Here is a 27750-nt window from a genome sequence, read left to right as displayed (position 1 = left end):
CAGTCAGGATATTAGCATTCTTATTCTACATCAGTAAAAATGAAAGATATAACATGGCTGAGCATGGTGGCTCATGCCTGTAATCCTAGCACTTTGGGAGAGCAAAGCGGGAGGATCACTTGAGGCCAAGAGTTTCAGACCAAACTGGCTGACATGGAAAAACCCCGTTTCTATTAAAACTATAAAAATTAGCAGGGTGTAGTGGTGCATGCCTGTAATCCCAGCTACCTGGGTGGCTGAGGCATGAGACTCCTTTACATCTAAATATACTGAGACCAGTACTGGCATAATGTTTATGAACTATATGAATCAATCAATCAATCAATCAATCAATCAAAGTTGAAATGAACACTGGCAGTGAAAAAGACACAAGTAAACCAAATGCCTAATCTAAAATGACTGTTAAGTTCTTCAGAAGAATGTTTTAACTGGAGCTTTTGCTTGATTACACTATTATGAGTATGCAAAAGCTAGGAAGAAGGAAAGAAAGCAGTCCTAAATGAACAAGGTAGCAAAGAGATGACTGTTACATTGGAAAATTTAGAGTATTTTATCTGCATTTTACTGTGCTAATTATTAAGACAAAACTAAAATACAAGGTCCTTTAAAAGAAATATCAAATCTTAAAAGGTTATAAATTGTGCTCTCAGGTACAAAAGAACATTTTATACTTTATCCAAGAAAAAGGATTTGTATTTCAAAATTAATAGAAAGTTTACATTATTTATATTCTGAAAATATATTACTAATTAGAAAGTGATTATATTTAAATTACTACTTCTGAATTACAATAAAATCTGGCGATTTATAGTACTTCTTAAGTAAAACATTTAGGCAACTATAAGTTTTTACTTTAAAATAGAATAGCTGGAAGATTTTGTATGGATTTTTATGAATAAAGACTTAATAAACAAAATCTTGTAAAGTTTTTAGTTATAATAAAATAATGTTAAGACGTAGTATGATGGGCCACATTTGTTGTCCAGAAACTTCAACACTCTGCTCAAGGAAGAGTTCACATGTATGAATGTACCTGTTTTCCATGAAACTGACCTCAAAAGATTAAAACAAAACAGAACGCTGAATAGAGATAAAAGTTACCTTGCCTTCGCAGTTCATTTTTAACAGCTTCAACACCTCCTGTTTTTTCAATAAAGTCATATATAACTTTTGATGTTTCTCTGTCTTTAAGCTGTGCCTCTGAGATTCCACACATATCAAAAAGATTCTTCAATTCTGGATCCAAATTATTCAGCTACAAAACAAAGTAACTGCTAACTATAAAAATACATCCCAATTAAAAAAAAAACACATTAAGGCTCATCTGTGTCCTTCTGAAATTATTTTGCCTTTTTAAACTTTTAACATGCTTATATTACTTACATGCTAACTAAACGATTTTACTTAAAAAAAACTGAACAGATAGATTTCCTATTTTCTTCTTCTTCTTTTTTGTTCCCTGCCTTCAAAAAGAGGGCATCTCATCTAGATTTCTATTAGCCTATTCATGATTCAGACATCTCCAATGCTCATGTGATCTACCTTGTCCTAAGTATGTATGTAAAACCAGGAATACACAGACAAAAAAAGTAAATTAATTTGAAAATCTGAGAGCAAGGATCTTCCTGTAATCCCAAGCATAATGCCCAGCACAAAGAGGTGCTCAGTATGTTTGTAGAGTTAACATTGCAGCTATGACAAAAATAACCAAAAAGATTCTTTACTCCAATCATAAATAATACCTCTTTAAAATAACGTATCCAAACGCTGATTAATTTTTGCCAGCAATTTCACAGTGCTACAAAACAATGGCAAAACTGCCAAAAAGAACAGGAGAATGAAAAGATCTAGAGAATTCAACAACTGAATATTCAGATACTACTTTTTAGTAATTTGGTATACATTCCCCTGAAATTATCACTTGGCAGAAATGATTTTCTTCTCTTGGCTTTCAAAGCACAAGGATTTTATTTATACAGCATATAAAGCCAAGGTACACAAACCTTGGTCTAAGTCTTTAGCAACTTAGTCATGAATGACGGAACAATAATATGGTTTTAAACCTTAGTCGCATACGTACATAAAACACAAGCACATTCAAACAGATACCAGACACCACAAAAATGAATTTAAAAAAATCTAAAATAGGCCAATACATTTCCACAGAGCTATAATGTACATGATTTGAAAACATACTTACATCAAAGCCTGTATTTGGATCCCAACCAACATGTCCAATGTGCCTAAAGTAGAAAATAGAAAAAAAAACAGAAAAAACAAAATGCATAAAGGGCATTATAAACACAATATATATGAAATCCAGTCAACATTTGGCTTTGAATTTTTGGCCTGAACTAATAGTTCTCACAGACATAACCATATTATGATAAAAACTATGTACAAAGAGTCAGAAGAACAGGATTCTAGCCCTGACTCTGCTACTAACTGAAACTTAAAATTTTTGTACAATCTCTCTCAGCATCTATTTACTTAACTGTCAAATTAGCCTAAGAGTCCAAGCATTATATATATGACCAGATAGGGTTTCATAATGAGCTAATAAAATAATGCATATGAAAATGTTTGAAATATGTTATATAAATACCAAATGTTTTTACTGGCCCTAGGCAGTATCCGTACACAATTCCTAAATGCTATTTTTAGAACAAAGTGAGAAATCGTTTTTATGTTCAATAATTAGTTGAAGAAGCAACTTTATCTTATTTTTCTTTTCTCATAGTTGAAAAAGTAAATAAACTGTAAGATTCCAAGAACATCTATTGAGCAGCTGCCTTAAAAAAAAAAAAACTCCAATAAAGTGCATAGTTAAAACAGTATCCAAGTGATGAATGTACACACCCTCCCAAAAAGAAAAGAAAATTTTCTAACAAGTTAAAAATCAAGAACAGCAATGAATAAATCAAAAGTGAAGATAAAAACAACAAAAGAACTGTCTTACTGGAAATTGCTTGGTGTTCCTATATCTGCCTTGGTTAATCTCTTCTTTTTAGCTTTTCCTTTTTTCTTTTCTTTGGTATGGGAGATGTTGTTGACTTGTGGACCATAAAATCTATTTGTTGTGATTTCTGGATTTTTTATGTCGACTGTAGCCATGGGTAGATTAGGACCTGCAAATAAAACCAAATTATGTAGAAAGGATATAATTTAACAATGATATAAAATCATAATTTACAATTTAAATTTTTTTTCTGAAATAGGATCACTTCATTATAAATTATTTATATTTTAAACTTCTATATTTTTCCATAAAGTGCTGCCTAAATTTCTAAAATCTGTAAGTTCTTAAAGACATTAGTGTAGATGCACTATTTCAAAGCAAACTTACATTTTTATACCATTAAATTTCATAAAGAATATGAACTTCCAGCTAGAATTTAAATATAATTAGTCTAATCTCTTAAATTTTTATTATGATAGCCTCATACCCAACACATTGCTCAATGGTAAAGTGAAACGTATCTTATAACAAGGATAAAGAAAGTAAAGTAAGTGTCTATTTTGTTTTAAATTTAACAAAGAAATATAGGCTTAACTCTTTGTTTCAACTCTGTTAGTCAAGAGGAAAAAGGATACTTAAAATTATTACTACCATTTGTTCCAAAACTGACATACTTAAGTCAAATGATCTTTTCCCCACCAGTACGCATACACCTTCACTATCAGAAGTATAGAATTCAAAAACTTAAAATGCAAAAATTCTTAAAGCACTCATCTTGTGCAAGAATCAACAGTAAAAATATCAAAGGCATCTTTCCATATTATTAACAGTATCTTCAGAAGTGGTACTAAATGTAGCACAAAACTTGTCTTACAATTCAAAATAAAATTCTTGATCTTAAAAGTATGAAAGTTTGAATGTGAAGCATTCAACTGAAAAATTTCTTAAAAATTCAACTAAAGGGCAACGCATGTTCCTTAGAGATCCTATTTTTATATGTTTCTCTGACAAATCCTCCTATGAGGCCAAGTTCCTCTGAGGTGACTACATTAACGACCACTTCCAAAACATATGAAATACTATCATCGTTGTGTAGAAAATAATTTAACACAGCACACTTGAGACTGCTCTTCTTAGAAAGGACCACTTGCAAGGTTGGCCCTCAGTTGACCATTTGGGAAGTTGGATTTCAAGAGGGTTTCCACTATTCCCTGATAAGGTGGGCTTTTTGTGTCTAAATTGTTTGTGCTAACATTGCAGTTTATGTTGAACATCTACTTTCCTTCTGGGAGTCTGGAATCTTGGTAAGTGCAAGGCAGGGGAGACCTATGTAACCAGCCCCCAACAAAAACCCTGAGCACCAAGTCTCAAGCTTTTCCTTTAGACAACATTTCACATGTTGTCACAATTCATTATTGGAGGAATTAGGTGCAACCTTTGTGACTCCACTGGGAGAACTCTTGGAAACTAGTGTGTGGTTTTTTTATGAACTTCATCCCACGTATCTTTTCCTTTGCGGATTTTGTTTTATATGTGTTTTCACTGTAATAAATGTTTGCCATGAGTACATTTATATATTGAGTCCTGTAAATCCTTCTGGTGAATCGCCACCTCTGAGGATAGTCTTGAGGATCCCCAACATAATCAATAAATGGCAAATAGAAATCTCAAGGATAATTTATATTAGGTGATTCTTAAAATCCAATTTGACTGTAATTCTTTAATTACGCCCCAAACCACCAATGTATCCTACTTACTAAAATTATCTGGGAAAAAAAAAAAAAAGAAGTTTATTTACATGGGTAAATTGTATATACCCTATTTTCTCCCAACTCTACTATTAAAGATAAAACAAAGCTAAAACAAATTTATGAAAGCCATGTCACCTTATCAAAAAAGTAAATAGTCTAGAAAGGTATATTTTTAATATCACCAAAATTCAACTATTTTCCCTTAATATTCAAATCCTATTTATATATAGTATGTTAATAATCCTAAAGTTTTAGTTACAATTTTATTCAAAAATTCCATAGGAAGTTGCTGATATTGATAAGGAATAATTTTTGGAAAAAATGAGAGCTAGTGAATAATATGCATAAAACCATTAAAAGCTTTTTCAGTGCCCAGGAATAATCTGAAAAATAACTAGATCAGTAAGTAAAGGTGAGTTAAGCAGTACAGAATGACCTGAAAGGCTTATTAGGAATATGGGATATGAATTTTCAAATTTGCTCAGGCATCAGATTTTGGCATTTACACAGCTGTACAAAATAAGGACTTACTGAGAATACCCAGAATGTGGGGGCTAGAGGGTTGAATTGGGATTACACTCAGACCTTCACAGACTTACCTGGTGGTCTGCTTTCACTTCTCATTCTTCCCTTTCTGCCCTCTCGCTTATCTTTACCAGTCAGTATCAGCAACACCATCCACAATAAGGATGCTACAAATTACTTTTAGCTTCTTATCTTTATATCTTAATAAAATTTAAGAATTAAGACAAAATTAGGAGTATCAGAATTAGGTACTCCCTGGCCAGGCACAGTGGCTCACGCCTATAATCAACACTTTGGGAGGCCAAGGCAGGCGGATCACGAGGTCAGGAGTTCCAGACCAGCCTGGCCAATATGGTGAAACCCCGTCTCTAATAAAATACAAAAATTAGCTGGGCGTGATGGTACGCGCCTATAATCCCATCTATTCAGGAGGCTGAGGCAGGAGAATCACTTGTACCTGGGAGGCTGAGATTGCGCCACTGACTCCAGCCTGGGTGACAGAGCAAGACTCTGTCTCAAAAAAGAAAAAAAAAAAAAAAGATTTAGGCACTCTCTTTATTCATATGACTTTTCCTGAACTAAGTATTCAAACAGCAACTACAATCAGACTCACCAGTAAAATATAAAAACAGAAAACAACAAAAATATTTTCTGCCACTTTAGCTTATGTAAAAGCCATCTATTATACTATAGATGATTAGCAATGGAAACAGAGTTGGATAAAGTTAAGTTTAATGATTTAAATTATCCAAGCTAGTACATTTTTGGAAAATCAGTTTCTTATAACCTTGATTTATAACTCACTAGAGAAAGTAATTCAGCTGTCTCTGAAGAAGATTCAAGAATGAAGATAGGAACAAAATATAAGTGATATGTGAAACGAATAACAATGTTTAACTTATACTGTAATCAGACTGTGTGTTTTTCCTCTTTCTCTACCCAAAAATCAGGTATGGATATATTATTATGCATCAACATTATCTCTTTAAGTCACTATAAATGAATTTCGTTAGTAGTAGTTAAAACATTATTTTAAGTAAGCCTATAAAGAAAAATCCATATAATGGAGATATATAGAAACTTAGTATTAGATGGGAAATTAAGAGTTTCTTTTCAAAATCACCTTTCATTTTATTAATGAAAATGAAGGACAGTAAGAGTCAGGGGATCTTTATAAAGTCACACGATTAGTGACAGAAGCAAACATGTACTCTGGTATCTTGGTTCCTAGTCCACTACCCTTCCAATTAACTATTTTACCTCTTCTATTTTTGAGATGGAGTCTCGCTCTCTCACCCAGGCTGGAGTGCAATGGCGCCATCTCGGCTCACTGCAACCTCCACCTCCTGGGTTCAAGCGATTCTCCTGCCTCAGCTTTCCGGATAGCTGGGACTACAGGTGCATGCCACCAAGCCTGGCTAATGTTTTGTATTTTTAGTAGAGATGGGGTTTCATCGTATTAGCTAGGATGGTCTTGATCTCCTGACCTTGTGATCCACCTGCCTCGGCCTCCCCAAGTGTTGGGATTACATGTGTGAGCCATCGTGCCTGGCCAACTACTCTACCTCTTACACAAAAGTCGAACTACAAGGTGGATGACATTGCTAATTTTACAAATGCCACAATACATTCTTTGTTTACCAATTTATCAGTTTTCTTGGTCTATAGTCCAACAATTCATTATTCAATAAATATGTACTAACAACTCACAGAATTTAGAAAAAAATGGAATTCTACACATTCAAGAGGTTAGGTACTTGGTTATTTCTGTTGACAATGGTTATTTACTACTTTAGGGTTTGAAGATGTTAGGAAATAAGTTTAAAATGGTATTCTAAAGCCAAATTAAATACCTGTTTCAAGTGACACACTAAAAAAAGTGAATACCTGTTTAAGGTATAGAGTCATTTTTAAAATAATGTAAAGTATATGAAAGATTTAGTAACAGAAATATGTACTCAAGTCATTTCTAGTAAAGTTTATTCCATTCATGAAATTACACTCATCCTAAGAACTACTATGTAAACATATAATGAAGGGGGGCTGTTTTCCTTCTTTTTTCAAAAAACAAATGACAAATTATCTCCTGATTAAGGACAACTGTTGCAGGAAAATGTTTTTAAATGTTCTTGTGAACAGACATGTCTAATTTTAAATCTAAAAGAACTCAAGTTTCCCATTAATTACATAAAAAGCAAAGAACCTCATCAAGGTATAAAACAGTCGAAAAACAGGTGGCCTAGAGGCCTCCGATGTCAAGCAGTCACGAAGCTGGGAACAAATCATTGGAAAGCATATATGCTAAAATGTGAAATTGACCAATAAAGAAATTAGGAGTGAGGAAGATACTGAATTGCATTTTAGGAATGTATGTAAATTCCACAGAAAGTATCTTTTTAATAATTAAAATTTGAAAAGGTGTGGTAAACTGATAATCTAATCTAAGTAAGGATCTGAGACAAAGCACCTGCATGGCTACTGGAGGACATGGTACAGGGGCCCACTGCCACCTAGTGGTGGTGCACCAAATACAGTCAAGTAATAATGCTGCCTCGTCTCCACTTAAGAGGTGAAAGCAAGGTAGTTGAAAGCAAAGCAGTTTTAAAATATTACAACTTGTATTGATAATTATTTATTTCATTTTTTATTGTGTATTAATATATTAATTCCATATTATATGTATATTTTATAAGTATACAAGTATGGGCAACACATGCTGTATAATTTTGCCCTTTAACAACACTATTAAAAAAAAAACCCTTCAATTATTTGATAAAAGAAGTCTGAAACCACTGAGCCAAATGATTAAAACTAAAGATTAAAAACCAACAGCCAACTCAGAGAAAGAAACTACATTTAATTCTAAGTGGGTCTCTTAGTAGGGATAATAAAATTATGAAACACCACTGTTACATAAAGAGTTTTCAAATTCTATCTATTCATGGAAACTAGGTGCCTCTTCAGAAATTCATTTTATAAATATTCACCCCTCCATATTCACAGTTCCATGTCCATGCATTCCACATCCATGGATTCGACCAACTGTGGATTAAAAATAAAAATGGATGGGTCCATCTGTTCCGAGCATGTACAGACTATTCTTGCTATTATTTCCTAGACAATACAGTATAACAACTTTTTACCCAGCACTGCTTCTCAGCCTTTTGGCTAAGATCAAATGTACCTAGCATTTACATTGTATTAGGTTTTATGAGTACTCTAAGGAGGATTTAAAGCATATAGGAGAATCTGTGGTTATATGCAAATACTATGTCATTTTGTATCACAGACTTGAGTATCAATGAAGTTTCCTATCCATGGGGGGATCCTGGAACTGATCCAACATGGATATATGTATTTACAACTTTAATTATATTGTTTCTACAGCATCTACACTTTAAAATCTGGGGTTACTTTACCCAAAGTGTTTCCATGGCACCACTAGAAAGTCTTCTCCATTGGTACTCAATACTGTATATACTCTCCAAACTCAAAATAATGTAACAAATTCAGAAAGGTTGAAATACTAGACTTATATCAAGGAAAATTTCCAATACTACATTGAAAGTTCACAGATGAGCAACTTGTAACTCAGCTGCTTCTGTTTCTTTTGCCTCTGCCAAGTACTAGCTTATATATTCTGAGACATGATATTTACCCTGTGTCTCAGTTTTGCCTTCAAAATCATTTGGACATAACATAGTGGTTAAGGGGCCAGGCTCTAGAGTCAAATCATCTGATGCTGAATCTTGCTTCACTACTTACTAGTTATGAGATCTTGAGCAAGTTACCTATCTGTGCCTCAGTTTCCTTATCTATAAAAGAGATAACAGGAGCTACTTCAGAAGGTTGCTGAACAGTGCCTGGCAGATAGTAAAAGATCATTAAATACTAGTTGCTATTATTATAGTTGTCATCATCTTCATCAGAATAACTAGTATTTATTAAGCACTATGCTAAGCTTTGATTACTTCAATCCCTGTAACAGCCCTAAAAAGTATTAATGTTTCTATTCAAAAGAGAAAGCGAAACTATACAATATTTGTTACCTGTTAAGCACTACTGAAGGTAGTCAGGCATTTAAAAAATTAATAAGGTAAATAACCCAGAATTTAGTACAGCAAAATTTGGTTCATGTTTCTGTATCAGGAAAAGAAATGTAAGGACAAAATCAAAAAGCAACATACCTGTTTAAAAGAAACAAACCCCAACAATCACCAATAGCTGTCAGATATTAAGAACTTTGTATTATGTAAGTTTTCCTTGAATAATCATTCTAGGTTCTGATAAAAGGATTTGAGATGTGATTTTAAAAAGAAGCAGCCATTTTCTCTATCATAATAAAGGGTCCTGGAGAATGGTTCTTTACCTTCACAGAGTCAGGGACCTCATTTAAACAGATGAAAGCCATGGATCCTCTCTCTCCAGAGAAAAGAACATATTTAGCACATATTTCAGGGACTTTATGAAGTCTAGGGTAAGAATTTCTACTCTTGGACTTTATCTTTTACTGCTTTTACTCTCTGGTATTTAATATTTTTTAAAAAATGAATTCATAATACTTCAAGTTGTCATTATCAAATTAAAGAGCATTATATGCAGCTAAATTAGTTCTAAATACACCATTAACAGTAGGTGTTCATTCTGAAAGGGGCTTCATGTAACACATAACCAGTGTGAAATAATACTTTGAAATAAGAATGAAAGATAAATCTTAAAGTAGGAAATTAACAAATATGCTAGACAAAATTTACTGCCTCTAGGAAAAATGTTAAGGCTAGATTGTATACTCAGTCAACTGTGAATCCAGAATTAAGATATAAGTATTAGTGATCTCCACACTATGTATTCTTTCTTCATGTCAGAAAAATATCGAAGAATATTGTTTCCTAAGTCTCATCTGTCAGTCATTAATTAAAAAGAACACAATAAACCGTATAATTTGATCATAGATACTAAATATTACTTATTAATGTATGGTACATGTTTTCACAAGGATTAAGATGCAATAGATACTAAATATTACTAATGTATGGTACACGTTTCCACAAGGATTAAACTGTCATCTAAAATCTTAAACGATTAATAATTGTCAAAAAGCTTACCATTTGGGGGATCTCGTCTTTTCTCTGTTAGAAAATAAATTAGAAGAATATTATTAAATATATGTAAGACAACATCAACATAAAAAAATTAATTCACTAAACTGTCTTATTCCTAAATTGATGTATGTGTGACTAAGGAAGATTTTTCAGAAGACCCGACATTTAAGCAGAGATCTAAATAAAATAAGGAAGGGAACAATATATTCAAAGGCTCCAAGGAGGGTGCAACATGAAAGAACATCATGAAGGCTGAACTGTAGTGAGCAAAAGGCACAGTGAAAGGAAACAAGTCAGAAGGAAAGAACAGGACTAGATCATGTAGGATTCCGTAGGCCATGGTTAAGGACTATAGATTATACGTGTATATGATAGGAAGCTCTTACAGAATTTTAAATAGAGAAAGTGATATAACCTAATCTACAAGTTTACTCTGGCTACTGTATAGAAAAGTGATAGTAAAAAGGATTGAGTAGCAGCAGGGAGACTAGTCAGAGAGCTAGTGTAGCAGTCCAACTGACAGATCATGGCGGCCTGGATTAGAATGGTAGCAGCAGAAATGGTAAGAAATAGTCAGACAGGACAAGTTTTTGAAGGCAGAGCCAATCTGATAGGACTCTGATAGGATTTATGAGGGACCATGGTGAGCCTGAGGGATAAGATGGAACAAATGCCTTTTGCTGAAACAAGGAAGATTAGTAGAAGAACAGGAACAGGTCTGAGTGGGGCTAGGGTTCGGGATACAGGACATGGATCAAATATTCTGCTCAGACGTGTTAAGTCTAAAGGCTATTGTGTCACTTAACTTGAGTAGACAGAGTCTGAAGCTCAGGGAAGATGTGTCAGTACTGAAGACAAAACTTTTGAGAGTCATCAGCATACAGTTTTTAGAACCATAGGACTGGATGAAAGCACATGTTCATTCTCCTGAAACTGATCTGCTTAAGATGATTTTGGAAAGGTTCCCCTTTCCTAGTCACCCTTCTCCACTTTACAAGAGAAAGGCCTGGTACACTGTTGTCGAACAATAGTTCTATACCAATTAATTTAAAGCTTTATACTATCCTGCATTGTTCTGTAATTGTTTTATATGGGTTACACAATAAACGGGTTCCTTATGGGTTTTATAGTATATAGTATTAGGAACAAAATAGAGAGACAAGGCAATGTTTATAGATCTTGTTAGCAACTCTGCTTATTTGCTTCTAAGTTTACCTAAAGTCTTTGTTTACAAAGTATAAAATACTTTTAAAACTTAACAAACAATGCTAACACAAATGCAAAATTAAAAGACAATACATATGACATTTTATCAACAAAAAATGTTATTGGAATGGGTCCTTCAGTAAATCTAAAAAAAACAGTTCTCAAGAAAAATATTATTTTAAGGTAAAGACCACCAATTTTTTTTGTAAATAGTAAATATTTTAGGTAATAGTTTAGGCTTTGAGGACCACATAATCACTGTCATCACTATTGAACTGTGTTGTGGCAAAAAAGTAGCCAAACACAACATGTAAACCAATGAATATAGCTAAGTTTCAGTAAACTTTTATTTACAAAAACAGGAAGTGGCCCACACTTGTCCCATGAGCATTAGTTTGCTGGTCCAATTTAAGTAATTAAAAAAAGGGTTACCAGATTTCCTTTGTCGGCGGCCCAACAGGTCTGTAACTGCTTTTCGGAATTTTTTTGCTTCTTCTTCATTGGCAAAATTAAGAGCAACTTGACAAGTCTGAAATATTTTCATCATAAAGCAGAAACAACAGAATCATGCTTTATATAACAGCTTTATATCATAAAAACAATAAGCAAAAGAAGTATATTTCTAAAGAATGAAAGGTTAATTTTACTAGCAGATAAGACATTATTTCACCTTCAGCAAAAAAAAACAAACAGTAAATTGAATTTGATCTTTCAATAAGGCTCTATAAATAATTTGGATTAGAAAAGGCAAGCAATGAAAAAAGATGGTAATAAAGAAAAATATGACTTACATCTCCAGCAAAGGTATGAAAATATCCTCTAGGACTATTATATACAAAGTTATTGTATAGCTCTTGTTCCCACAATAGTTTCCCATCCTAGAAAAAAGTCAAAAATTAAAATAAGAACTACCAAAACATAATCTCTAGGAATAAAACAAAGCAGATGACTCATATTAAGATAACTGTTTATATTAAAAATAACTTTTACATGCACACATGCAACATATTTATAATATATAAATAGTGTCACATAATCTAATCAGTAATTTCTTAAAACTGTAAACACTGGATAACGTGTCTTTCATAAAACCTACATATCAAGTCAGTTTAATTCAGCTAAGATATAATCTCCCTAGCCAACCATTTCCAAATTCAGTTACTTGGTCAAATACATAACCAGAATAATTACTAGGTCATCAATGTTACATAGAAGGAATAGGACACTTTTGTACATGAACTGATTATCAAAGCACAGTTCTACCAGCAATATTTAGACAATGTACTATCAAACACTGCAGGAATACTTTATGTTCTTTTCCTCTATTTTATAGATGTGGGCGGGTCAAATATACCTTCCTTGTACTGCTCATTAACCATCTTCAAATTCTTAACTTTTGCAGAGTACCTTTCTAATTACATACTGGTATATGTAGTATTAATCATGATGCAGAAAGAGACTGATAATTAAAATGTATCAAGGTTAAACTATGGATAAGAGTACCATGATGACTGCCATATCTATTGTCATAGTATAAAAAATAGGTTTAACCTTAATACCAAAGGTGAAGAATCATGAACGTTCAGCAATTGGAAATAAGTGGTTAGAGAAACATAGTCATTGCCCTATTCAGAAATGCAAGGTTCTACCCAGACCACAATTTAAAAATATGTACAATACACTGTTCACCCATGATAACCACTGCAATGGAATTCCTTTCTTCTTAGTGGAGTAGTATGTATAAGCCATTTCTAAACAGTGCTTCTCAACAGTTATGAGAAATATGTCAAAGCACTTGGGGGTTTCTTTCAAATTATGTATGTGTTCCCCACCCTCCAGAATCACTGCCATAGTAAGCCACTGCTAGTGACAGAAGCATGTCATATCTCTCAGCTGTCTTGGAAGCAGACTTTAAGAAGCACTAATTTAGCCTGGGACTGGTGGCTCAGGCCTGTAATCCCAGCACTTTGGGAGCCTGAGGCAGGAGGATCACTTGAGTCCAGGAGTTTGAAACCAGCCTGGGCAAAACAGCAGAACCCATCTCTACAAAAAAATACAAAAATTAGCCAGGTGTGGTGGCATGTGCCTGTAGTCACAGCTACTCAGGAGGCTGAGGTGGGAAGACTGCTTGAGCCAAGGAGATCAAGGTTGCAGTAAGCTGTGCACTCCAGGCTGGTGACAGAGCAAGAGCAAGACCCTGTCTCAAAACAACAACAACAAAAGATGCACCAATTTACCAAATACCATAACTAAGATCTCATTTAAACTCAGTGAAATACTTCAAAACAGACCAAGATGGTTATCTGATTTTACAAACAAAGCTGAGACCAGGGGTGTAAAAATCTCTTGACTGTTATCTATCAGGTCATACTAGTGCCCAATAGTTTAGAGGTAGTTTTAGTATTTTGTAATTAAAATCTCATTGCACTTATTGTCACATATAAATATTAACCATAGAGGTTTACTTACAGAAAGGTTTTTAAAAAATAATGGAGACTTCATCTTAGCAAAATGATATTTTTATGACAACTGTAAGAAATGAATATCTAACAAAGGGTATCCAATCTATAGCAATGTGATTTATGATTGGGAGTGAGGGACATAAAGCTATGAAAATCTGAATATATTCTATCATGAGAAACAACATAAGGAAAAATGAGTAGCAAACAGATTTTTATAGATATTGAAATGTTTTAAACCTGGGCTAAATAATAGTACATACTGAGCTAAAATATTATTTTGTTGTTCCCTGAATAGACTATGTATGCTATTCTATAATGAACAAGATAGAATAAAAGAGTATCATTAAAAAAATACAGAGTGTAGAGAAAGCCCAAGAACCAATAGGCATAATTAAAAAAAAAAAAAAAAAAAAAAAAAAAAGGCTTAATGCATGGTAGCAGTAGAAAGATAAAATAGGAAACTATTCACATTCTGGCTTCAGACATGTTCCCATTTGGTCATGATTTCCATATGTCAATATCTAAAAACCAAGCTTCGCTCTTCTAATATCAGTTTATGTACAAATTTAAATATCACATGTAGGATAATCAAATCTAAACTGAATTGTAATTGATATAGAAAACCTAGCCGGGCGCGGTGCCTCACGCCTGTAATCTCAGCACTTTGGGAGGCCGAGACGGGCGGATCACAAGGTCAGGAGATCGAGACCATCCTGGCTAACATGGTGAAACCCCGTCTCTACTAAAAATACAAAAAATTAGCCAGGTGTGGTGGTGTGTGCCTGTAGTCCCAGCTACTCGGAGGCTGAGGCAGGAGAATGGTGTGAACCCAGGAGGCGGAGCTTGCAGTGAGCCGAGATGGTGCCACTGCACTCCAGCCTGAGCGACAAAGCGAGACTCCATCTCAAAAAAAAAAAAAAAAAAAAAAAAAAAGAAAACCTAATCACCTAGTTTAAAGTGAAAGCAAATCAAAGCTCACCTTAATGTCAAATATTCTTAAAAAATAAGATCTCTGTGGATTGTCCTTAACAAGACAAGCAACACCACTGCACTTCTTTGACCACATACAGTTCCGATCTGCTGCATATAACTGCACCACTGCTGAAGACATAGTCTGCAAAATATAAAATTTATAACCATTAGGTTCAAAATAGTATGTAGATGATCACAGCCCCTGCTGACAGCTTGACTGCAGCCACCCAGCTAAGCAGCTCCTAAATTCCTGATTCACAGAAACAAGGAGATAATAAACATGTATTGTTATTTTAAGCCACTAGTTTTTGAAGTGATTTCTTATGTAGTAATAAAGAACTAATATAACACTCACATAACAATTACTGAAAACATTTACTGATGCTTAAAATGTGTTAGAAAATGTGTTAATCACTTTTAAATATAGCCTCATTTAATTTTTATTACTATGATAACCTCATTTTATACTTCAGAAACCCGACACTAAAGAGGGTAATTTGCCCAATACCACACAGCTAAATGGCAGAGCTGAAATTCCAAATCCAGGCAATTTGCGACTTCAAACCTAGCATTCTTATTCCCCCTATTATACAGTTTCCCAATAAAGTGAACATTTAGGCAATGAAGTAGTAGTAACGGCTAACTTCTATAAAGCAGTTAAGCACTTATCTAGATAAGGACTGAGTCAAACGTGAAAGCAGTATTACCACCCTGGAAGGCAGATTATAATATCTTCTTTCTAAAGTGAGTTTAAGATTTTAAGTGATTTGCAGAAGGGGCCACATAGTTTTAATGCTATACTGAGGATACGAAAAAGATCTGAAAGACTACTGTCTCAATTTTACCAAGGATAGTCCCTAAATAGAACCCTTTCAGATGTATAAAAGGGAAGCCAACTGGTTACATGCAATGGACACTTTAGGGCATTAGGATTTTCCAGTACACCATGTTGCCACCTTCCGTCTCAAGACTGTATCATGAAAAGGTATAAACTAATTTTATCCTAAGTTAAGTTTTATAACTAGAATGTAACTATTCAACCTTCAGTTACTATGAAAGTGATACATATATATACTGATAAAGCACTTACAAATCCTCTGAAAGCTGTAACTATGTTTTCTGATCCAGTAATTTCACTTCTAAACTAAAAATTAAGAAAATCATTTAGAATATACTTTGCATTTTAATGTAAATTTAAAAATAAAGTATTTCACATAAATATGTATTCTTTTTAAAGAGGAAGAACTGAAATAACCTAAAATAGGAGCTGATTAAGTAATTATGGTATCTTAGTTCAATGGAATTGGGCTCTGTAATAAAAAATAGACTACATTAAGATTTGGAGATACGCTGTTTAAGGTTTACTTAACTATGCCTGAGGGGTGCCGCCCTCTTTTGGTAAGAGGAATTCTAAAGAACAATTGTATGCACAAACCTTTTATAACTGGATACTAAAGTCAGAAATGTAAGATCAGTATACTGTGAGGATCAAAAGTCCATAAAGACTTGCTCATATAGCAATGTTCAATGTTATGTTTATTATTATTATTATTATACTTTAAGTTCTAGGGTACATGTGCATAACGTGCAGGTTTGTTACATATGCATATTTGTGCCATGATGGTGTGCTGCACCCATCAACTCGTCAGCACCCATCAACTCGTCATTTACATCAGGTATAACTCCCAATGCAATCCCTCCCCCTTCCCCTCAATGTTATGTTTTTAACATTACAGACCAAACTCAACCTTGAACTTCACACACAGTACTGAGCAGGACACAAAGGAACAGAAAAATTTCTACAAGAGTCATTAAAAATTACGGTAACTTAAAAACAAAAAATGTGTATACTGGGACACTGGGTTTCAAAGAGAAGACTGAAGAATGTGGGACATTTTTTGGCCTGCTCAAAACACACTTGTGTTTGCAAGTGTACAATCTCAGGATGACAGCATCATAGGCATCCTGCTGCCAGCACTGAAAACTTCAGAAAAATGGGTCTTGCATACACTATCTAAAGGTATCAAATACCAGGCTGAATAATTCAAAAATCAAACAAGCAAATTTGTTAGTTCTAAGGAGAATTCATATAAAGTCTTTTTTAGTATGGTACTATCAAAACACATTCATTTCTAAAAAGGAAAGCAATTAGGAAATTAGATGTACCAAAATGAAGATCTAAAAATCTCCCTACTTTTTACCAGAAATCAAGAAGTAACAGCTCACCAAAAAAAAAAAAGAAAAAAAAAACCAAGTTATTCAATAGGGTCTGAAATTCCATTACGAAAATCCCCTTGCTAGCCAAAGGACTAAATATTCATGATGTTATAAATATTCATGTTGTAAAACACCACGCGGCTATATATGTGAACTTTAAAGAACAAAACAAAAAAACCCAAACTAAAAAACATATAAACTTTTAGATAAATTTAATTCTTAAAACACCTGCTTAAAAAATAAAGACTAACAATGCTATAATTTTTCACAGACAGGATATTGCAATATAAACATTAAAACTAAAAAAAAAACAACTATTCGAAAGCAATTTTCAGTAACTGGATTTTCAAATATTTGCTACACTCTTATTATCAGTCTAAGTGTCTATTTCATTAATTCTTACCTTCAGTCTGAAAATGATACACCACAGTACCTTGTAAAGCCTTTTCTAATTCAGAATAATTACAGTGAATATGAGAATAACTAGCATACATTTAACACAGTATATTAATGCTAGACAATATAAAAATAATAATCCCCACACTCTAGATTGACAGTGACTTAATTAAGTTTTTAAAGACATTCCTTCCATTCCTTTAGGTAATTACAATGAATCAATTCCATTCCTTCTTGTCTTTTGTAATTAAGAAGATATTAATGAAAAACAACCTAAGAACAAGTGCTTAGGAAGGAAAATCTATTTCTTATTACCCTAATAATGTTAAGGTTAAAATCTGCTAATTAAAAGGAAAAAAAGTACTGTATCAACTTTGGTAGAAACAGAACCTGTCGTCTCTTGTGTATTCCTGATATTTCAGTACTGAATAACTGTAATAACATATTCATTCTTAGAACTTTGATGATCAAGGGCAGGAAGAATATGGGGGATGTATTCTAGGAAGTGAATTCCCTCCCACTGTCCTTCTGCCTGGCACTTCCACCTCTTTTGAGGTTGACTCTGCAACAGTCTACTTGAAGTATTTCTCTGATTCCTTAGGTTGAAATGACTTTTTTTGGGGGGGCACATTTCTGAAGTACTTGTTTGTGTACCTTGTGTTACTGTTATTCCACTGGTCTTATTCTAAATCAGAATAATTTTCTGTATTGATTTCTTAACCACTAAAAAGACTGCAATTCCCATAAGCACTTAAATTAGTTCTGCAAGCTTATACTTCTACTCCACCTATACTTTGTCCCCAAGTGAACAAGTATTTGTTAAAAACTACATGTTCTGATTTTGATAATAATACTACAGTAATAAGAGAATGACTCTGATTTTAGGATATGTAAGCCTGAAATATTATAAAGAGGCATTATGTCTGCAACTTATTCTCACATTATTCAGAAAAAAAATAACATGCATGTATACACACATAGAAAAAAAACATGGTAAATGTAATAAACATTTGGCAAATCTGGATGAAGGATATATAGAAGCTCTTTGTACTGTATCTGAAAGTATGAAATTATTTCTAACTTTAACAAGCACAAATGATTCATTAAAATGTATGACTCTTAGCTCTCTTTCACAACCACAGCAATCCTGAGAAGGTGATCCTCTCCCCAGAGCCATTACTACCTCTATATATGTTAGCCACTGCTGCAATGGCCCAAAACTAAGAAAACTCCCACTTTCTCCTATTCCCTCTATATGTATACCAACTTTCTTGAAAGTTCTATCCGAGTAAGACTTAAACCACAAACATTCAGCATTTCTACTGTTTAAATTCCTTTCACATTTTCAGAACAACCACATTATGTAACAGGTCAGAATAAGAATTTTAGATCAGGAAAATAGGTATTTCTTTGACTATAGAATCAGCTAGACAAGGAAAAGACTAGAAAATACTACGAGTCACAGGGATCCTTGAGTTTAGCCATCAACTGCCTACAACAAACACTAAGATGACTTAACACTGAATAACTGTCTACAATTATTTTAATAATCTAATAAATATACAATGTTGTTAAAGAAAATATTTAAAAATATTTTCTTTTTCTTTTTGAGACAAGGTCTTGCTGTGTTACCCATGCAGGAGTGCACTGGTGAGTGAAATTGCTCACCACAGCATCAAGCCCCTAGGTTCAAGTGATCCTCCTACCTCACCCAGCCTTCTGAGTAGCTGGGACTACCAGCACACACCACCATGACTGGCCAATTTTCTAATTTTTTTGTAGAGATGCGGTCTAACTATGTTGTGCAGGCTAGTCTCGAACTCCTCATCTCAAGTGATCCTCCTACCTTGGCCTCCTAAAGTGTTGGGATTACAGATGTGAGCCACTGGGTCTGGCCAAAAATATTTTTTCAATAAATATTCAAAATACACTAAATGTGGGGGGAAAATCATATGACTTAACAAAATAAAGCATTTTCTATGATCATGTTGGCCCAGATTAGCAGTCAAATACTCCAACTTTTATATGTACGCATGTATCCTAATGTGTATTTGGCCTCAAATGTCTGAAAACTAACATTGGAAAATCCATTCTAAGTTTTCTCATTATATAAAAGCTAAGATTTAAACACATTCCTAGATGTTCTGATGATATATTTAAATGAAATGACCTATTATTACTCTGAATATACAATTGGCCCTTGAACAACACAGGTTTGAACTGTGTGGGTCCACTTACATGCAGGTCTTTTTCACTAAATAGTCAGGACTCCATATTACAGGGTTCTGCATCCACAACCAAATGTCGATTGAAAAATATGGTTATTAGCAGGATGAGACACACACAAAACAGGAGGGCAGACTTTTCACATGGGTGGGTTCTGAAGGACCTCAGTATGTGTGAACTTTGGTATCCGTAGGTGGTCCTAGAACCAATCCCCCACGGATACTAGGAGATGACTGTAAAATTTTAATCTATACATTATAAAAAGTAGTATAAAAGTAAAGAAATGCAAATAATTTAGTTGAATTCTTACAGTTTATTATGCAGTGATCTCACAAAGCAATGCTCTAAATAATTAAAGTAGCAACACCTGTTATATGCCCACCTCAAAAACCCAATACTGAAATAATAAATTTAAAAAAAAAAAAAATATATATCTGGCAGGGAACAACAACTGAGTGGTATCAGTAAGAACTATCCAGGAAAAGAAAACATAAAAATTCACTTTGGAGAGAAGGGATCTTATCACCTGGTAATTTCTACAATGAGAAGTAACCAGAAAAGAAAAGAGAAAACAAACAAAAACAGTACAGAATTTATAAAGAATATGGCAATGACAAAAGACTCCACAAGAAATAATTTTTTAAAAAAGCAAAGCTGGAAGAATGAAGGAGGAAAACCACAAAAGCAAAAAGTAACCAACAGAATCTCAACAGTGAAGAAAAATGGAGCCAGATAAAAAGAGCTGCTATCTCAGGGACCAAACACAAAGAGTCTTTTAGATCTTAGCAGCTTTTCAAAAAAATTTCTAAGCCAGACATATTTGTTCACCAAATGTTTATGAAGAACCTACTATGTTCAAAGGACTGGGATAACTGGGGGTAAGGACAGGAATGAAAATGAGAGCAAATACAAAAATGAATTAGACAGGGTCCTCATAAAACATCTAGTTAATGGGAAGACTGGCATTAGTAACTATTAAAATGCTACTAGGAAAAATTAATATGCAAGAAAAATTAAAATCTAACTAGTGTAGGAAGGCTTCCCTGAGGTGATATCTTACCTGAAGAATGAAAAAGGGTGAGTTAAGTGAACAAAGGGTTGGTGGGGGGCAAGTATGGAGGAAATGGCATTCTAATCAGACTCATCAAAAAACATCCTACCATAGGATAGTTTGGTGAACTGTGTGGAGTAGGGAATAAGAAAGAGAAGAGTGGCATGGAATGAAGACACAGATTTAATGTTAAAGTAACACAAAACACAGCTCAATTCTGTGATTTAAAGAGATAAACAGCCACATACGGTTTGGAAACTTTGACTGGAGATTTGGTATAGTAGCACATCATTCCTGTAATGGCCCTTGATTCAAGTTCTTATATATTCTCTTCCTCCACTTATGCTGGATTTATCTATGTGACTTGTTTTGACCAAAAAGACACTGGTAAATGGAAGGAGAAGCGGGAATACTTGTACCCTATAGCCTTGCCCTTTTGGAAGAGCTGCCCTAAAACCTGGAATCAGAAAGACCACATGGAGTGCAAGGCCCTAGCTCATTTCAACTGTCCTTTCTGAGCCCAGTCCCTACATTCTGGTGACATTAGTCACCAGCAGACCAATCACTCAATCTACAGAATGAGAAATATGTTGATACTGCTATTAAGTCACAAAGTCATTAGGTGGTTTGTTTGCAACAACAGATAACAGATGTAGGGGATTGTTTTAATATACTAAAAGACATATGACCTATAAGAAATGGCTCTACATCTTCCTCCATTCCATTTCTACCAGTATAGTTAGGACAAATTTTTGGTTACAAATCATAAAAGTTTTAGACCTCCCTTCATTATCAGTGCACATTCCTGTTTGGAACCATTTAAAAAATAACTTAATATACAAAAGCCATATGGAAAGGTGTGTGCTAGACAGCAGGCCTAGGTCATTCACAATCACACACCAATCTTATATACTGCCTATGATTTAAATTCATACATCCAGAAAATTGCAAATTATTATGTGGCACAGACCTCTAGCATTACCAGTAAACAATCAAAATTAGATATTAAAACTAAAAATGGCAAGTCTTACTGTATTCTCCTTAACTTTCTACTACTGGAAGGATAATCATATATAGATAAAGGTGAGAGGAATGCCGATCTCATTATAGACTGGGTTATATTTGCAAACGGGTGAGGACACTGTGTTAAAGGGTAGCTCATAGGTGTGGCTTATTCTCTTCTGCCCTACTCTGTAACTTAAGTGGATCTACTTAAAAGGAGTTTTTCCTCTCTCTTTTCTTCTGTCTCCTTTTCCTTCTGTTTCTTGCAAATTCAGTTGGATTATGGTAAAACTAGAAATTTGGTTCTGGATTTTCAGGGAATGAAGTTGGAAAGGAGGTACCCTAGGAGTCCCAGCTTACCAATTAAGTTTTTTTTAATTTTAATTTTAATTTTTTTTTAGACGGAGGCTCACGCTGTCACCCAGGGTGGAGGAGTGCAATAGCACGATTTTGGCTCACTATAACCTCCGCCTCCCAGGTTCAAGAGATTCTCCCACCTCAGCCGCCCAAGTAGCTGGGATTACAGGAACCCAGCATGATGTCCAGCTAATTTTTGTACTTTTGTAGAGATGGGGTTTCAGCATGCTGGCCAGGCTGGTCTTGAACTCCTGACCTCAGGCAATCTGCTTGCCTCACCCTCCCAAAGTGCTGGGATTACAGGCATGAGCCACTGTGCCCGGCCCAAAGTTTAGCATTACTAGTGGAGTCCCAAGTCCTGATAATAAGGGGAAAAAATACAGAAAGAATACAGGAAGGGAGGGAGAGTGCGACTGCAGGATGGAGAGAGAAAGAGGGAAAGAGAGAGAGGGAGAGAGACAGAGGGAGGCAGGAAGGAAGGGGGAGAGAAAGATTTTTGTTTTTTAACTTTGCTACTACTCTTCTGTGGGAACAGTTTGGGATGAGAGGGTGAAAAGTAGTTACTGCAGTTGCTGGTGTGATGTGGGTGTTCCTGAACGCTAGAGCCAAATAGCACTTAATACCATTTCACCATATATTTTATCAATCATATAATTTAATCCCCTCATTTTACAGATGAGCTCAATCTATTTGTCAGAGGTCACATATTATACAGCTTTGGATGCATTTCCCAATCAGCTGCTAATTCTATACTCAACATATACTACATAATCAGTGATTCATCCCAATTCCTAATTTGTCATATTTTTGCCCTATGCCAGCTAAATGGTCCTCCAAGAATGATATATCCTTAATATAGTTGTATTCCTCTAACGTTCCCTTTTGGTTTGTTTTTTCACCTTAATTTTGGGGCAGGGAAAACGGCAGGGAGGGAGAGCTTGTGTTAGTGGTTGTAGAAAGTAAAGGACTGCTGATGCATGAGAAAAAAAAGGTGTTTATGAAGGGAAAATCTCCAAACAGACATTAAGTTGTTTGTCCTGGGGAAAAGAGATGAACTTACGATAAAGCTAATTAAGTTTAAGTTTCAGGATATTTTACTTGGTAGAGTCCTTTACAAGGCTTGGATTACTCTCCTTTGGGACACAGGACCAGCATCAACTGTAGCCTCATGCCTAGGGGCTCCTCTTTAACTATTCCTGAAGATGATCGTGGTACTTAAATCAAGGATGCACTATCTCTGTATCTGCCCAGCTCCTAGCAGTGATGCCCCGTCCCTCTTGGACCACATAATGCATCCAGACTCAATCTTTAACCGAAAGATTTGCATGAGTGTTGCCCAGCTCCTGCTGGGTGTGACATACTATGATCCAACTACATGGACACTTCTGGGGTCAGGGGCAGTGGTCCAAATGAAGGAGATATAAAGTTCTCCCCAGGCAAGAAACACGTTTTACATAAAGGGAAGGAAATTACAGATGTGCTATTACATTACTAGTAACTGGTTTCAAAACTTTTTTTTTCAGCTTCACAACTATCAGTAGGAAATAAATTTTGAGCAAATATGTTAGAGCAGGGGTCTTTTTCTGTAAAAAGCCAGATATTTAATACTTTAGGCTTTGTGGACCATATGATCTCTTTCAACTCATCCATTGTTGCACACAAACGCAGCCATAGATAATATGGAGATGCCTGTGCTACAAAAAACTTTATTTATAAAAACAAGCAGGCTGAATTTGGTCCATGGTTGGTACTCTGTCAAGCCTTGTGCAAGAGGAAAAGATTCTTCCTATAGAAAATATAAAACTGTCATGTAAAGAAGAGTTGAATGAATATATGGCCACAATAGGTAGAAAAAAAAGTACCAAAGAGGTATAATATATTGGGCTATTAATAGTAAACACAGTAAGTTATAATAATAATAAGCTATTTGTCTACATTTTGTGAAGTTTATGGCATTTATTTGTTGTGATCTTTTCTCACACCAAATAAACATTCACTTTTATACTTAATTTTGGATTATTTTCTTAAGGAGAGCCCCTCCAAATTATAAGCTTCAGGCCTCAAAACCTGGATTAGCCTTGCTTGGGGTGAGAAAATGATGCATCAATCAGAACAACAGAATTTTGTATATGAAGAAAGCAAACAACTAAGCCAATATATTCATTTTGCCAAACTACACTTAATGAAACAACTTTTGAACATATAGTGATCTTATCCACTTAAGAAAACTAAAGCCAAGCAACTTCAAAAAAACACAAAAACACTAAGATCGGTGGGTAATGACAATGAGTGTATGTGGAAGGAGGAGAGTCTTCTATATTCAATGTTTTAAGAATCCTTCATATAACATTACTATTATTATTTTTTAAGAGATAGGGTCTCACTATGTGGTCCAAGCTGGTCTCCAGCTCCTAGCCTCAAGTGATCCTCCTGCAATGATCTCCCAAAGTGCTGGGATTACAGGCATACCACCATGCCCAGTCCCATTTTTAATAGATGATTACATAACATTTGCTTAAATGCTTGCTGTAATGGGGTACTCACAACTTGAGGGAAAAACTGTCTTATTGTTTTAGCAGTAAGAACATCTGACTGTTAGAAAATTTTAAACACTTAATCGAAACCTGTTTTCCTGGCAATTGCCACCCATAGGTTTTGAATTTTTTTTCTATCATTCAAGCATCTGTTCAGCATTTGTTATGTGGCAGGCATAATGCTAGGTACTGTAGCTACAATAATGCAAAAAACTTGAAGGTATATACCGTGTCCTCCAGTTACAGCATACTTATTTCTGTGTAGTGGCAGCAATATTTTCACTTCCACAGCAATGTTCCACTAAAACTCTACTTGTCACATCATCTCTTTTTAAGGTAAAATTTATTTTGATCACACCTCATCTGACCTGGTTTTTATGAATCCCTTTAGTAGTTTGGTCACCCTTGTTAAAATGAAGTCAATATTTTACATGTGGTCTGATCAGTGCAAAATATTGGTGAAATAATGCTTCTGATCATAAAAAGAAACGTGCAGCCTCATTGTCATCTACCACATCATATGCTGAAGTCACATGGGACTGTCTTAGAAGTCATTACCCTGTCTCATATCCTGATCCTTTATGTCGAAATCCAGGCTCCCAAAAGTGAAGTACCCTCTCTGACTCTCCTTTTACTTGGTCACTGTTCAAACTTCAGCTATGATGTTGCCCATGGGAACTGTGAAGTCCTAATTTGGGAGGGGAGTCAAGCTGGCAAGATGACCCAGGGAAAGCAAAAAGAGAAAGCAGATAAGCTGTAAGTCTGCCTTTCTTCATGGTCCAGGACACACAGTCCTTCTGCACAAATAACTCACGATCTTCCTGAGCTCAGCTATTAGCAGACCCTTGGCTGATAGAAATTAGCTCACTGCAACCTTGTTATCAGTACCGCACAAAGCCCTCTTCAGTACAGAGCACAAGCACCATTCTATAAAATCTCCAGCAAGCCTTTGTATCCTGGCAGTCAGCTCCTCTCTTGCCTGTCTGTTGCACCCTTGCAACATATTTTCTAAGAAATCTGCCTTTCTGTACCTACAACTGTCTTGGTAAATTCCTTTTACCCCCAGATAGTCTCTAGCCACTGCTCACCTGTGACAAGAACCTCCCAGTCCACCTTTCCCTCAGTACGGGTTCCCATAGTGCCTGGGAACCTTCACTATACCAGTTACTGTATTATAATCTGTTCACTTAGGTCTTCTCAGCAGACTGTCAACTCCTTGAAGATAGGGCCCTGAATTATTTCTATATTCACCTAGCACAAAATATATGGTTACCCCAAAACCCGTTTCCCAACAACCAGTTTATAAGAATTAAAATCAGTTCAGTTACGTGTTTGATCTATTTAACTAAACCAGGGTAAAAGGGTAACACACTTTACAATGACTTCTATCAAAATCATTATTTTAAATCATTAATTCAAATCTTCAGAATCTTAAAATTATCCGAAATTACTGGAATTTTTTTGGTCATCAAGAAAAATACCCAATTATTAAATAAAGCACAGTTTAGCTATACAAATAGGATACCAATACAGCTGCAAAAAACAAAAACAAACAAACCAAAACAACCAAGTTGTTCTTCAAGTAATGATAAGATGAACAAGATACACTGGTATCTGAATAAAAGGCAAGATGTAAAAGGAAGGGTAGCACATACTAACATCTGTACACAATACCACAAACAAGAATAAATAACTTACATTTGCCTATGTATGCACAGAACCTTCTGAAAAAGAGACAAAACTAGTAACAGTTGTTTAGACGTTCTGTGTGTGGGCATGTATTTTGTCAGAGAACAAATGACTAGGCAAATGAAGGACTGGATAAATGAGAAACATCACTTTCTTTTCACACTGTGGGATTTTTCTTTTTTTTTTTTTTTGAGATGGAGTCTTGCTCTGTCACCCAGGCTGGAGTGCAGTGGCACAATCTTGGCTCACTGCAAGCTCCGCCTCCCAGGTTCACACCATTCTCCTGCCTCAGCCTCCCGGTAGCTGGGACTACAGACGCTTGCACACTGTGGGATTTTTAAACCATGTGGATATTTTAGCTTTCCAAAAATTAAAAATTGATTTTAAAAAATACACGTAAAAAAAGACACTCAAATCACAATATGGTGCAAGTCTGAAACAACCACCACCACAACAAAATCACCTTTCTGACCTAGAAACAGTAACCTAGGAAGAATTTTGAGTAGCTCTTTAGCTTCCCCCTAAAAAATTAAACATAAACATTGCTGAATAACATACTACAGGGCCTACAGCGACTTAAAGTAATAAAAAGCAAACTTTGGCTACAATAGGGAGATAGCCGGTCTATAATGAAGGACAAAGTCTTTTATTTCTTTTACAAACTTGCAGACTTTCAAACTCTTAAACATGATTAATAAAAATAAGCAAATTAAAAATTTTTGTCTTCCATATTTGTTATTCTATATTCAGCAATTCAATGATCTAATAAGCATTTAAGGACAGTCACAGGGATGTACATATATTTTATAGAAATCAGCACTTTTAGTTTGTTTGACTTTGACATGTACAATCAAGGTAGGCAAAAAACATGCAAAAGGTAGGTTAATTTGCGAGACATTTTATTTAAATATGAGCTTTTGAAGGCATGAAGTAAAGGTAAGGAACTTTGTAACAAGTAACAGTTTAAATTCAACATACAACCTAAGAACTTAGACTACAACATTTGAGACACTCCTGTACATTATATACCAGAGCTAGATACCTTCCCCACCAAAAAACAGACAACAACAACAACAAAAAAAAACCCACTGAAGAACCCAAAAACCTTTCTCAAGTTTTGTTTTTAAGATATACATTGTATTCACAATTTAAGAGACTTAAGGCTGGGTATGGTGGCTCACATCTGTAATTTCAGCACTTTGGGAGGCCAAAGAGAGTGGATCACCTGAGGACCACCCTGTCCAACATGATGAAACCCCGTCTCTACTAAAAATACAAAATTTGGCCAGGTGAGGTGGTGG

At 34.8% G+C, this 27750-nt stretch overlaps 1 protein-coding gene across 1 annotated transcript in view; it reads right to left on the bottom strand.

Annotated features, from left to right (window-relative positions):
• LOC105475007 (WASP like actin nucleation promoting factor) overlaps positions 1–27750 on the bottom strand; it is a 63906-nt gene that overhangs the window by 9083 nt on the left and 27073 nt on the right. The window contains exons 2-8 of the mRNA XM_011729964.3: positions 14985–15119; positions 12335–12421; positions 11976–12072; positions 10341–10364; positions 2960–3128; positions 2201–2243; positions 1102–1255 (exon numbers count right to left, since the gene is read on the bottom strand). Coding sequence (XP_011728266.1) covers positions 1102–1255; positions 2201–2243; positions 2960–3128; positions 10341–10364; positions 11976–12072; positions 12335–12421; positions 14985–15119 — 709 coding nt within the window. The remainder of the gene's footprint in view (positions 1–1101; positions 1256–2200; positions 2244–2959; positions 3129–10340; positions 10365–11975; positions 12073–12334; positions 12422–14984; positions 15120–27750) is intronic.

The sequence above is a fragment of the Macaca nemestrina genome, chromosome 4, assembly GCF_043159975.1.
Source record: "Macaca nemestrina isolate mMacNem1 chromosome 4, mMacNem.hap1, whole genome shotgun sequence".
Taxonomy (NCBI): Eukaryota; Metazoa; Chordata; class Mammalia; order Primates; family Cercopithecidae; genus Macaca; species Macaca nemestrina.
Note: the sequence above shows the minus strand (reverse complement) of the source record. Positions and strands in the feature narration are given on the sequence as shown.